The sequence below is a fragment of the Saccopteryx bilineata genome, chromosome 1 (assembly GCF_036850765.1).
Source record: "Saccopteryx bilineata isolate mSacBil1 chromosome 1, mSacBil1_pri_phased_curated, whole genome shotgun sequence".
NCBI lineage: Eukaryota > Metazoa > Chordata > Mammalia > Chiroptera > Emballonuridae > Saccopteryx > Saccopteryx bilineata.
This window is the reverse complement of record NC_089490.1, coordinates 116,029,534-116,043,427: the sequence shown is the minus strand read 5'-3', so window position 1 is coordinate 116,043,427 and position 13,894 is coordinate 116,029,534. Positions and strand designations below refer to the sequence as shown.

The 13,894-nt window shown below is 38.6% G+C and overlaps 1 protein-coding gene across 1 annotated transcript in view; it reads right to left on the bottom strand.

The window, feature by feature from the left end:
- Window positions 1–1,378: 1,378 nt before the first annotated feature.
- Window positions 1,379–13,894, bottom strand: part of DERA (deoxyribose-phosphate aldolase) — a 141,514-nt gene continuing 128,998 nt past the window's right edge. Inside the window, exons 7-9 of the mRNA XM_066264551.1 lie at window positions 6,085–6,197; window positions 2,366–2,515; window positions 1,379–2,049 (exon numbers count right to left, since the gene is read on the bottom strand). Of these exons, the coding sequence (XP_066120648.1) occupies window positions 1,993–2,049; window positions 2,366–2,515; window positions 6,085–6,197 (320 nt within the window). The 3' untranslated portion in view covers window positions 1,379–1,992. The remainder of the gene's footprint in view (window positions 2,050–2,365; window positions 2,516–6,084; window positions 6,198–13,894) is intronic.

Here is a 13,894-nt window from a genome sequence, read left to right as displayed (position 1 = left end):
TTGGAGGATAGCAGGATTACTTTTCCCTTCTTATTTTAGTAATTTCATCTGCAGTTAGAGATATGCTTTGGGGGACTTGCCTAATTAACTCCTGAGGCAAATTCTAATTTCGATTGCAACAATAAATTTTTCTCTTTACAGCCATAAAATATTTTCATTGATTTGTTATAATTTTCTTTGGGGTGTTCTACTTTTAGGGCTGAAAGAAGCTTGGTATCACCTTCCTCAATCCTTTCTTTTTTCAGATGAAGACACTGAGGTCCAGCCAGAGATGTGAACTGACTAAACCAAGGTCACAAAGCTTGAAAGAGGAAGAGGCCGGACCAGAACTCATCATATGAGAAATGCAACCACAACTGATTCCCAGTCCGGGGTTTCTCCTTTATGAGTACCCGGAGATTCATTCCGGAAGGAAAAGACTCCATAAAAACTACCATTTAAAAAAATTGGTTCTATAATGTGGTAAAGGTGCTAGCAAGCACCTCAGCGGGCAAAGGAAGTCAGCAGCAGACTGCACGCAGACTGTCATCTGCATAGCTGACAGTGAGCCCGCTTCAGGGTCTGTGCTCGAGGGACGGGGGCTCACAGGAGGGACTGCACACACGTAGGAGCCAGGCTCCACCTGGCCTTGGTTCTGAACTGCATCTTGAGCTCTCTGACCTTTGGCAAGTTACTCAAGCTCTCTGTGCCTCAGTCCCTCATCTGTATAAAAGGATGATTTTGTTGCAAGGTTTTTTTTGGGTTTTTTTTGCATTTTTCTGAAGCTGGAAATAGGGAGAGACAGACAGACTCCCGCATGCGCCCGACCGGGATCCACCCGGCACGCCCACCAGGGGCGAAGCTCTGCCCACCAGGGGGCGATGCTCTGCCCATCCTGGGCGTCGCCATATTGCGACCAGAGCCACTCTAGCGCCTGAGGCAGAGGCCACAGAGCCATCCCCAGCGCCCGGGCCATCTTTGCTCCAATGGAGCCTTGGCTGCGGGAGGGGAAGAGAGAGACAGAGAGGAAGGTGCCGTGGAGGGGTGGAGAAGCAGATGGGCGCTTCTCCTGTGTGCCCTGGCCGGAAATCGAACCCGGGTCCTCCGCACGCTAGGCCGAGGCTCTACCGCTGAGCCAACCGGCCAGGGTCTGTTGTAAGGTTTTAAAACCTCAATGCGCTTACATAATAACGATGAAATAATCTGATATATGTAAAGAGTTTATTACTTACTAATTGCTCTGTAGGTATCTGCTCTTTTACCCTTAGTCACTATACCAGAAAAATCTTCAAAGTTTCAGAATATATACACAAGTTGTAGTCATTACTAATGTACTGGAATGCTTTATCTGAGACAGCTAGAGAGATTCAGGATTTAGAAAAATCACTGATAAAACCTCTTTATATGTCACACGGTTTAATTTTTCAGTATGTACTGTTACAATTTAAAGTTAATAAAATACACAACTACAGAGATTCTTTTATTAAAAAAATCAGTGATATTCATAGTTTCATATAACAATGACAGAAATTTCATTAACAAGCCAATTAATAAAAGAGCATATCTGTGGCAAAGGAAGGGTGGGTTTTCACGGTAGGAGATTGGAGCCAAGCCAGCGACTCCCACCCGGCGAGCTCCGCGGCAGGTCAGGGACACCGCACTGCCTTTTGCTAGAACACGTTTCCTGGGCAGTTTAACATTTTTGTCCTTAGAATTTACTGTTGTCAAAGCTATCACTAACATTTTACTCAAGAGTTCTTAAGAGAAAACCTTCACAAAATAAACAGTGCAGATCAAGTAATTAAGATCATTTCAGATATACCTGTAAAGTACCAGGTGTGGATTAGCTGGTATTTTTCTTTCATTCTTTGATTTAAATTCAATGGAAATTTTAAGGGAAAAAAGTCAGTTACCTATTCCTCCATTTTTAAATCAAATAATTTTAGTAATTATGTAGAAAAATAATTTTTAAATGTTGTAAAAACAAAAACTGTCCTAGACTTCGTTGCTGATTCAAGCCATTGGAAGATCATGATAAGCTGCATATCTTCCAGTCACGTGATGATAAATCTGCGAGGAAAGCAGTTTTGTTAATAATTATTAGGTCATTACGCATATCAATTAATAATTATGCTATTATAGAGTCATTTATAATTTTAATTAACATTTCATTATAAAGTCCCCACTATTCCACACTTCAGCAAAATCTCCAATCAATGTATTTATTTCAGGTAAAAGCTTGCTTAAAAGAAGGCAGAGGTTTGGGGATGATGGCATAAATCAGATGAGTTTTCATCTCTAGTTCTCATAGCCCTAGAGGTGACTTTTCACTTCTTTCTCCCAAACACCCTTTAGTTTGCTCCAAGGACAATGGTCCACCACTCACCTGTCTCTCAATGTCCGACAGCAGAGCGCTGGCACCTATTCGAAAGAGTTCTGGCTTGAGCCACTCGTCTCCTAGTTCCTCCTTTATGAGAGAGAGCCAAGCCAGAGAATCCTTCGCACTGCGGATGCCTCCTGCTGGTTTAAAGCCTACCTAAAAGAGAAAGGTAGGACAGAGAACAAGGTTTATTGTTACTGGATGACTTTTCACAATGGTACTGCACAAATACAGGTCTTGATTCTTTCACTTTCTTTTTTTTTTTTTGTCTATTTTAGTTCACCCTGCAAAAGAACTTAGATCACAGACTCACATCCATTAATACTATAAAATGACTTTTCTAAGATTAATGGGAGGAAAGTCACTGCTTCTGAGGAGATACTAATGAGAGTTAATAACCCTCATTAACATTGCACTTATTGGAAAGTCATAAACCTCCACCATCTACACTACAGCTGTGAACCTGGAATAAACAAAAGAAGTGTCAATAAACAGGAAAATCAATCACGAAAGCTCCTTCATTCATTTCTACAAGTAAGCCTGTATAGACACCTTTCAGCCCTCTATCTCAAGGTGCAAAAGACACATATCTGTGTATTTAAAACAAGAGGAGCAAATCAGCGAGGTCACAGTAACCAAACTGGCAGCAATCAGCAAGGAGAGTTGACCGTTGTTTTAATCAGCATAACTGCAGGGACCTTTTCCCCCTAAGTTGTAAGTAGACAGAGTTATATAAAGCAGCCAGACCAGTTAAATGAGCATGGTAAGAAAAGACAGTGTAGGGGCTCTTCACACTTCAGTAGCCTTTGAAGGTGACCATAAAACAGCATGATTCAGCCAATATCTGATGTTTACAAATTATGTCCCCAAGTCCATTAGAAAGTGATAAATGTGATCTATATATAGTAAAACCTGCTTATCTGGATTCACTTGTCTCAGGAACTTGACTATCCAGGAGACTAGAGACTCTAGAGATGGCAGCAATCATGAAAACGCCCCATGGCCCAAGTACAAAAGCTCATGCACTGGACCACTCAGAGCTGTGGGTTCCATAGGCAGCACCAGCAAGGGGTGACTGCTAACAGAACACTAGACAAGGAAGACAATAATAAATGAATGGCTCCGTTATCAAGCCAAGCTAGAAACCTCACTATCACACCCAATCGATCAACAGTCAAATCCGACCCATCCTACCTTCTTCGTGTCTCTATGTCCACCCCTCACTTTCCCATCTACTCTCATGTTCACTGTTTTAGTTTAGACCCTCGTCAGTTCTCACAAGGATTATCAGTAAAGGTCTCCCAACTGGTTCCCCTGCCTCAGTCACATGACGTCACGCAGCTAAGCAGCAGCTGTGTAGGGATTCTTACCACATCTGCCTATTGCTTTGGGACCCCAATGACTCTGTAAGAGTGAGGGGAGTTGAGGGAGGAGGGGAGATAAGTGGAATGAGGTTATTTATTGGGAAGAGGCAAAAAAAAAAAATCAATTAGCTGATATTAGCATATATGTTAATCACAGGAGCACATCTATCAATTAGGCAGCGCTGCATATAGATTTTCCTATATAACTCAGTTGTGTCAGCAAGTCTGTTTGGCAATGCTTCTGATGACAGTTTCTAGTCTAAGTCTGTACTTTTTTCTTAAGGGAGAGAATATGGAAAACATAAATCTGCAATGAAATCCGTTATGAAATATTAAACCTCTGCTTCTCAGGAGTGACACTAATCACGATCTGGAAGGGGGCTGATCACATTTTAAAACGCCCCTTAAATCAAGAAACTTTACAGTCTATGGGCTGCCCGGGCAACCTGTCAACAACATGAAAGGATGTGTGAGATACCCACACAGCGCCTCGCTGTGCGAAATCACACGTGATGACAACGAGTGCAGTTGGACTTGTATCTGTTTCGTAGCCTGATAAAACTGGGATGAACTTTGTTGATGAGCTGAGGAGTCAACACAATTAAAAAAAGAAAGTGTTGAAAGACAACAAAATGTCCCTCGCTCTCTCCTCTGGTCTAGAACCACTGAGCACTTCAGACTTTTATTGGAATTCTTTGCTGGCTGTCGAAGGGATCTCCTGGGAAGGGGCTTGTTTGTTTCTGTATCCCTGTCAGGTCACCTAGATTACCACAGCACACACTTAACAACTCCATGAATATTTGTTGACACTAGAACAGGATTGAGTTCCCAGTGGAGAGTTTTAGTCCCAACTATGGAGCTTATGAAACGTGGAGATGGCTGAGGACTACCCCTGGTAACAATGCAGAGATGAGGGCCCCGGCTTCGACAAGTGTAAAAAGGCTTCATATCTATCTGGATGTTCTTGGGCTGAGAATAAGAAGGGCTGGTCTAGTATGTGCTAGTAGGTGGTTGGGCCCACTCACTCAAAGGGGTGGGGGCAGGCAAAGATAGAGTTCTCTCATTTTTTTTTTATAGTTTTACTTAGTTTTTTAAAACTTGGATCACTGCGCAAAGGCTACCAAGTAGAGGCTGTTCAAGCTGGGTCAACTTTCATATGTAGTTCACAATAGTTACTTAACTTATTTGTACTTTTTTAAGATATGAAGTTATTCTGAAGGAGAAAATTCTGGAGGGAGTTCATTTCCTCTCACACTCAGTACATTCTAAAAAAGGTCTCCGATTCCAAAATAAACTAAAGCTACAGTCACATATAACATCATCACGTCCAGATGGTAAAAGATTAAAAATCTTCTGGGGGGTTTCTATTCAGCAGAAATCAAGAGATTGGTTTTAAAAGATGTCTTCTGAGGAAGAGAAAGCTTCATTTAAAAAAAAATTACCTTTCCCTCCAATGATATAAAAAAAAAAAATCCTTTGAGATAATTTGCAACTAAACAAGCAACTTGAAATGAAAAGGAAAATCCAAACTCATTTAAAAAAACACCTTATACGCATTTTCCTTTTAACTTCATGTTTCAAAAAATATGTATTATTTTTCGAAAAGCTGACAAAAGCTAGCATATACCCTCCTCAGCTTAACAGTCTTCCAAAGAGCACATCTAACTGCCATAAAACGCAAAAATGGATATTTAATTCAAGAGCTATATAACGTCTAGCTACCTTTTCCCTGCTGTTTCACAGCATTTCATTATTTTGTTTAATAAGTTCATCTCCTCAAGAATTTTCTCTTCACCTCATATTATTAAAAGTAATAAGTTTTTCTGGACCGGGGGTTTCCCAACAGAAAAACCAATTTATGTGTGTCCTTCAATAATGACAGGAAAAGATTATTTCCCATTATATTGCATACTTTTCATATCACCACCACAGCTTATCATTCAATAAATGTTACTCTGCAATTCTTTCCATTCCTCAAGGAAGTTTAATTTCTGCATTAACCTGTTTTTGCTGGCCAACGCCTGACCAGAAAGCCTTCGCGTTGCCGCAGAATTAGTTTGTTAAAGAACCCATTTAGCAATTTCTTGTCAGTGATAAAATTGTCTTCAGTTAATAAAAGGACATAGAGTAAGTTTACATCTTGATCACACATACTTGCTCCCACACTCACACTCACTTTCTGCTAACTGCACATTTTTCTCCAGGAATGTGTCCTTTTGTAATGAAGGGTAAATTAAACATTTATCTTAATAAGGGGAACTCATTCACACTTCTGCATGTAAAGACAGTTACGTGGCTGGAACTAGTCTTATAAATAACATTATCTTTACTCTGAAGAAAGATTTGCTGGCAATAATATACCTTGTTTCCAGTTTTCCAGAAGAAATCTCTAATGGACCGTAGCATTACTATGGCTACCGGGAAGGTGGCATTGACCGTTTCTTTTCCAGTAGACGTCTTAATAAAATCTGATCCTAAAACAAAAGAAAGAAACACCACATGTTAATTTTAAAACATTCTTTTTACATTTTTGAGTCAGTGGAAGAAATGAGTTGTGTAAATTGTTTTCCCTGAGGAACACCTTATTTTTCATGAATTAGTTGAAAAAAAAATTCTCCCTTTAAAATAATTCTTTCTATACTTTTTCTTCTCCTTATTATAAGATGAATTAAATTAAGCAACAAATGGATTCTCACAGACCCCTGGGGTTCTTCCCTTATATTTTCATATCACCAATTTAAATCAAGTTGCTTTATTTAATACATAACTGAGATGAATAAAACAATTGTATTCCTTGTGCTTAACATATCATACAACACTTTACTACAAAACTGGAATGCCAACTCCTTTTTCCCCTCATTTCCTTATGTTTGGAGGAAGTACTGTACACATTCCAGCTATGACAACATAAGACGAATCACCATGAACTGATCTCTACTGAGGTTGTTTGGTAATGAAAGCAGTCTTCCAACTAGATTAGGATCTTCATGAAAGACACCAAGCTATCTCATAACTTGCAAATATTTTAAACAACTTCCTGTCTCTCAAAGATATCTTGTATCTATTGATGTGGTTTAAGAGATTAACCCAGAGGAGACAAAGGAATGATGATAGGAACAGTTGAGATTCACTGGGGGCAATGTACCATGCATTCTGCTAGGTGCGCTGAGAGTATTAAGGCAGTCAATCCTCGTGACAACTGTAAAAGTTAAGTACTGAAATGATCCCCATTTTTAAAGAGGGAATTGAGGCACAAAAAGTTAAGTCACTTGCTTGAAATTACATAGTAAGCAGAGGAGGTAGGATTTTAACCAAAGCAATACAGCTTACCCAATATGCTATCGTGTCTACAGAAATTTATCTAGGGTCACAGAGTGAGATAGCCAAATAGAGATTCTTTCATGTGGTTACCTATTCCCAAAACACACCAAGTGTGAACCACAGGCCAGCAGCATGGGCACCGCCAGGCAGCTTGGTAAAAATGCAGGTTTCTCAGCCCTACACTAGACCAACTGAATCTGAATCTGAGTCTCAACAGGGCTCCTGGGTGATTCCTATGCAAATTTATGGCCCTAGCCCACTGAATCTGTAGATCCAGAGATATGGCAAATCTCTGAGATCCTCTCCACATATCAAGAAAGGGGTCAATGGAAGTCAAGGAAAAGAGTGGCCAAAACTCTCCGCTCTAGTTTTAATTGGGAAAGATACTTCCACGACTATTCTGTGGATCGAAAGTTTCAAATCAATATACCTTTAGTAAGTGCACTGTGTGTAAAGCATCATGAAAAAAAAAAAAAAAACAAATCATTCAAACACTTGCCCTCAAAACCACATACATTCTACATGCAAGTGGAGATGAAACACAATCCTGGATAATCACCCAATGAGCAAGAAGTCAGCAGATATGGATTCTGGCTCTGGCTCTGGCTCTGGCTCTGAAACTAACCCTGCAAATTCCATCTCCTATTCTCTCTCATTTGTAAAACAGATCACAAATTCTTACTGGCTTCATAGTATTATTCAAGAAATCAAAAAGAGACATTTTATGTAAAAATGTCAAGTGTCATACAAGTATGAACAGAGCGAAGAGAGTAGGGTTGCAATCTGTAGAAATACCATAGGAATTCTGGCATATAGGAACAGGCGATTGGAAGCCTTCTTTTCTTTGGGTCTGTAGGTAGGCCCATGTAGGAGAAAGAGACATACTTGGCACACACACACACATTCATTCAACAAATACTCGCTAAGTATTTACTACGTCTAGAGTGTTCTAGATGCTGGGAATAGACCACTAAACAAAATAGACAAAGTTCCTGTCCTTGTGAAAATTTCCAGAAGAGAAAGACAATAAACAAATTAATATATAACAAAAGCCAGGGGAGATAAGTGCTATGAGATAAAATAAGCAAAGTAATGAGAGAGAATGATGGATTTGGGGAGAGGTAGCTATATTTATTTAAATAGAGTTCTCATAAAAGCATCTCTGATGAGTGACATTCTGAGACTGAATAAAGGGAATCTGTGAAAAGAGCCTCAAAAGCCGGGAAAAAGCAAGTGCAAAAGCCCTGAAGTGGGCATGCGTCAGGTTGATTAATAAGTGAATGAATGACTATAGAACCTGGCTCCTACAGCATCAGAAGACAATCAAAGAGAATAGATCAAAGCCTCCAAACAGATTTAAGAAGGTGAGGGGAACATCCCAAAAGAATTCACGAGACCAAGACATGTTTTCTAATATGTGACACTGTCTTTGGATTCACTAGAAGACTTTTAGATACAGTGCTATGTATCACCTGAATTCTTTTAAGCATCTTGGAGAAGATTATTAATATAAAAGACAGAAACCACATTTGTTGGCCTAAAAAAAAAAAAGGTATGGTCACTTAAAAAGCACACCTTCTAAAGTTAACCAAAAGAGCCAAATTCTGTTCGAGGTTTCTGGAGGCACGGTAAGGGAGGAGCCTCTCCTAATATCTCTGAGAGGAGCCCAGTAGAACACCTACCAAGGTAGCAGCAATAATCCGGGAGTAGCAACAGTGGCCTACACATTATTTGTCTGTCTGCCCCCCTTTGTTGACTGTATTGTAAGCATTTCTTGGGGCAGGCCCTATATCTTTCTTATGCCAGTCCCTAGGGTTTAACATATATGAGAAGCTTAATAAATAAATTTTAGATAGATGGATGGATGGATGGACGGCCGGCCAGCCAAAACTACCAAGAAAAAGCAGACTATTTTCCACCTTTAACTGATTAATGGGAAAGGGAAGACAGTTTGGGGTTTCTTTCTAGGTCCACTATCAAAGACTGGCAGGTGACTCAGAAGAAAATATTGTTTTATTTTTAAATATACTTTTAATTTTAGACCAGATTTAATTTTTTTTTATTATTCATTTTATAGAGGAGAGGGAGAGACAGAGAGAGGAGAGACAGAGAGAGAAGGGGGGAGGAGCTGGAAGCATCAACTCCCATATGTGCCTTGACCTGGCAAGCCCAGGGTTTTGAACCGGTGACGTCAGCATTTCCAGGTCGACGCTTTATCCACTGCGCCACCACAGGTCAGGCCAATTTTAGACCAGATTTAGATGTAGAGAAATATTGTGAAGATAGTACAGAGAGTTTCCCCATATATCTCATACCCATTTTCTCCTATTATTAACAACTTACACTACTATGGTACATTACTTACAATTGAGTCAATAGTTATAATTATTAACCAAAATCTATACTTTAGATTTCCTTAATTTTTTACTCAGAATTCAATCTAATTCAGGATACTAAATATAATACACTTGTCATGTCTCCATAGGCTCCTTTTAGATGTAACATTTTCTGACCAGGTGGTGGTGCAGTGGATAGAGCAATGGACTGGGACGCAGAGGACCCACGTTCAAAACCCCGAGGTTGCCAGCTTGAGCACGGGCTCATTGGTTTGAGCAAGGCTCACCAGCTTAAGCCCAAGGTCATTGGCTTGAGCAAGGGGTCACTCAGTCGGCTGTAGCCCCTGGTCAAGGCACATATGAGAAAGCAATCAATGAACAACAAAGGTGCGCAACAAAGAATTGGTGCTTCTCATCTCTCTCCCTTCCTCTTTGTCTGTTCCTATCTGTCCCCCCCCCCCCGTTTCTGTCACAAAATATATTTATTAGATAGATGTGACATTTTCTTAACTTTTCTTATTTTGATGACTTTAACAGTTTTGAGGTGTACTGGTTGGGTATTTTGTAAAATTTTCCTCATTTGGGATTTTCACATAATTATACTGGAGTTATGGGTTCCTGGGGAGGAATATTATAGAGCTAATGTGCCATTTCCACAACATCACATCAAAGGTATATACTGTCAACTTGACTTACCACTGGCTGATACTGACCTTGACCACTTGGTAGAGGCAGTATTTGCCAGGTTTCTCCACTGTAAAGTGTGCCCCCCTTCCTATTTCCAGTATTGTACTATTTGGAAAGAAGTCCTTATGTGTATCTAACACTTAAGAAATAGGGAGTTATAATCCACCTCCTTTACAGGAGAATCATTACATAAACTATTCAGACTGTTTGTATGAGAGATTGGTTTCTTCATTAATTCATCATTCACTTAGAATCATTTATTTATATTAGTATAGACTCAAAAGGTATTTATTTTATACTTGGGTTTATAATCCAGATTTACTTTATTCTGTTGCTCAAGTGGTTTAACTTCAGCCATTGAGAGCTCTTTATGTTGCCTCCTGCATTCTTTTGCACACCCCCACCGTGTAGACTTTTTGTTTCTCAAGCATTTTCTGTTAACAAATGTTCTAGGCCACCTTGTATGTTTTCTGCCCCTTGTATGTATTCTGTCCGGGAATAAGCTACTTCTCCAAAAAGCCCTGGTTTCTTTTACTAGAGAATGGTATTGGAAACCAAGATCTTGGTGCTAGGTGTACTCATTGTTATTCTGAATCTTGATTTTAGGCCCTCTCAGCTGACTCAGCAAAAAAAAAAAATATGCATGTATACTAACCCATTTATATGCACATATCTATCAATAATTCCATATCTACATCTCTACTCAACTACACACGAGTTATGCTGATGTCTCTAATTCTTGACTCCTTACCACATGGACCATTCTAGCCCTCTCACCTGAGTATTTGTAAACTTCCACTCCAACAGTGAGAAACCTGGCACCTGCCATCTGCCATTCATTTATTTGATTTTTCACACCCAGTAACCACGTACAGTGCTATCAGAATTGTTAACCATACCATCAATGGAAACAACTTTATCAGCTCCAGTGCAGTGCTAATGTGCAGTTCACTTGCCTTTAGCTTTATAGACTATACTCATTTATGAAGTCACTTAGGTCAGCAGTATTTTTCCCCAGCTCCTGAATTCAGTGAGGTTGTTTCACAGTCTGCATTCTATCCTGGAATCCCGTGACCTTCTTAATGTTTTTTGTTTGTTCATTTGTTTTCGTGTATATACATTATACACGAAAACACTCTCAAGGGAAACTTCAAGTTGTTTGTTTGTTTGTTTTCCATTGATTTGAGAGAGACAGACAGATAGGAGGAGGGAGAAATAAGAAGTGGGAAGAGGGAGAGAGGGAAAGGCATCAACTCGTTCCACTTATTTGTTCCACTTGGCTGTACACTCACTGACTGCCTGTCATATGTGCCCTGACTGGAGATCGGGCCTGAGACATCCGCACACCAGGATGCCTCTCTATCCACCGAGCCAGCCAGTCGGGGCCAAAACTTCTTTTAACAAATGAATAATGTTTCGTGTATCCATCATTACAGTATCATGTGGAATATTTTAACCACTCTAGAAAATTTTCCTGTACTTCACATTTTCATCTCCCCTTCCCATAGGCAACCACAGATCTTTTTACTATCTCAATAGTTTTGTTTTCTTCAGAGTGTCATATCATGGGACTCAAACAGCCTTTCAGACTTGCTTCTTTCACTGGCAATATGCATTTAAGGTTAACTCATGTCATTTCAATATTTCTTAGTTCATTTCTTTTTATTACTTAATATTATTCCAGTATATAGATGTACCACTGTTTGTTTATCCATTCATCTATTAAAGAATAAAAAGAAAAAGAATAATTGGTTGCTTCTAGTTTGGGGCAACTATCATAAAGCTGCTATAAACATTCACATGCAGTTTTTTTGTGTGGACAAAAGTTTTCAAATCAGTTGGATAAATGTTGAGAGGACAATTGCCAGACTGTATGGAAAAACCATATTTAGTTTGATAGAAACTGCTATACTGTCTCCAAAAGCAGTTGTAACATTCTGCACTCCCAACAGCAATGAATGAGTGTTCCTGTTACTCTACGTTCTCACCAGCAATTTGTATTGTCAATTTTCGGATCGTAGCCAACCAAATAGATGTGCATATAGATCTTGTACATATTTTTGTTAGATTATACTTGTTTTCACTTATGAATTGCTATTGTACGTGGTAGATTATGAAATTTCAAATTCCAGTTTATTGCTGCTAAATAGAAAAGCAATACACTTTAGTATCTTAACCTTATATCAGGAAACCTTAGTAAACTCAGTAGTTGCAGGAGTTTATTAGTTTGGGAGGGGTGGGATTTCCTCCATAGACAATCATGTCATCTATGAACAAAGACAGTTTTATACCTTTCTTCCTGTAGTAATTTCTTGTGGGTGTTATAATAAGTTATAACACATTTGGTAGCTTAAAGCAACAGAATTTTATTTTCACAATTCTGGAGGCCAAGGAGTACAAAATCAAAATGCCAGCAGAACAGCACTTGCTGCAGAGGCTCTAGGGAAAATCTGCTCCTTGACTCTTCCAACTTCCTATGGCTGCCAGAACCTCTGGCTGCATCGTTCTAATCTCTGCCTCCATTTTCACACAGCCTTCTCTTCTATGTGTGACTTAATCTTCCTCTGCCTCTCTCTTATAAGAATATTTGTGATGGTATTTAGGACCCACTTGGATAATCCAGAAGGATCACTTCATCTCAAGAGCCTTAATATAACCACATCTGCAAAACTCCTTTTTTCCAAAAAAAGGTAATACTAACAGGTTCTGGGAATTAGAACATGGACATATGTTTGGGAGCCATTATTAGCCTACCACAGTTCTCAAATGTATACATTTTATTTCCTTTTCTTGTCTTACTGCACCAGCTAGGATTTCCAGTACAATGTTGAACAGGAGTTGTGAGAAACATCCTTCCTTGTTCTTAAGGGGAACTTCAAGGAAAAGCATCATTTTTCATCAAAAGTATGTTAGATTGTTTATAGACGTTCTTTATCAAGCTGAGGATGTTCTCCTCTATTCCATGTTTGCTGAGAATTTTGATTATGAATTGATGTTGAAATTGTAAAATGCCTAATCTGTATCAACTGATATGATCACATGAGTTTTCTTTTTTAGGGTATTGATACAGTGGATTACATTACATTGAACCAGGCTTGAATCTCTAAAGTGAATTCTACTTGGTTGTGATATACAATTATTTTTATACATTGTTGGCCTCATTTTGCTAATATGTTGTTGAAGATCTGTGTTCCTGAGTGATACTGATCTATATAGTTTTCCTTTCTTTTAATGTCCTTATCTAGATTTGGTATTAGGGTAATGATGGTCTCACAGAGTCTATTATTTTCTGGAAGAGACTAGAGAACTGGTATTATTTCTTCCTTAAATGTTTGGTAGAATTCTGGTGAACACACAACACAATATACAGATGATGTATTATAGAATTGCCAACTGAAACTTATATAATTTTATGCAGTGTTACCCCAAAAATTCAATTTAAAAAAAGAAAAAATGTTAGACTTCATCAGTGAAATCATCTAGAGCTGAATTTCCTTTTTAGAAGGTTATGAGTGTGTTTAATTAACAATTTTTTAAATAAATAATGATTATTTTATAACATTCTATAATAAAATATTTCATAAAATAAATTAAATTAAAATAATTTCTTCACTGGTTTTAGACCTAAGAAGACCTTTCTTTCTTATGTGAGTTTCAGTTGATTGTATCTTTCACAGAATTGATCTATTTAAGTTAACAAATTGTGGGCATACAGTAGTGTATTCCTTTACTATCATTTTAATGTTCATAAAAATGATTCCCCTCTTTCATTTATGACAGTTAATTTGTCTTTTTTTATGTTTTAGATTTTATTTATTGATTTTTAT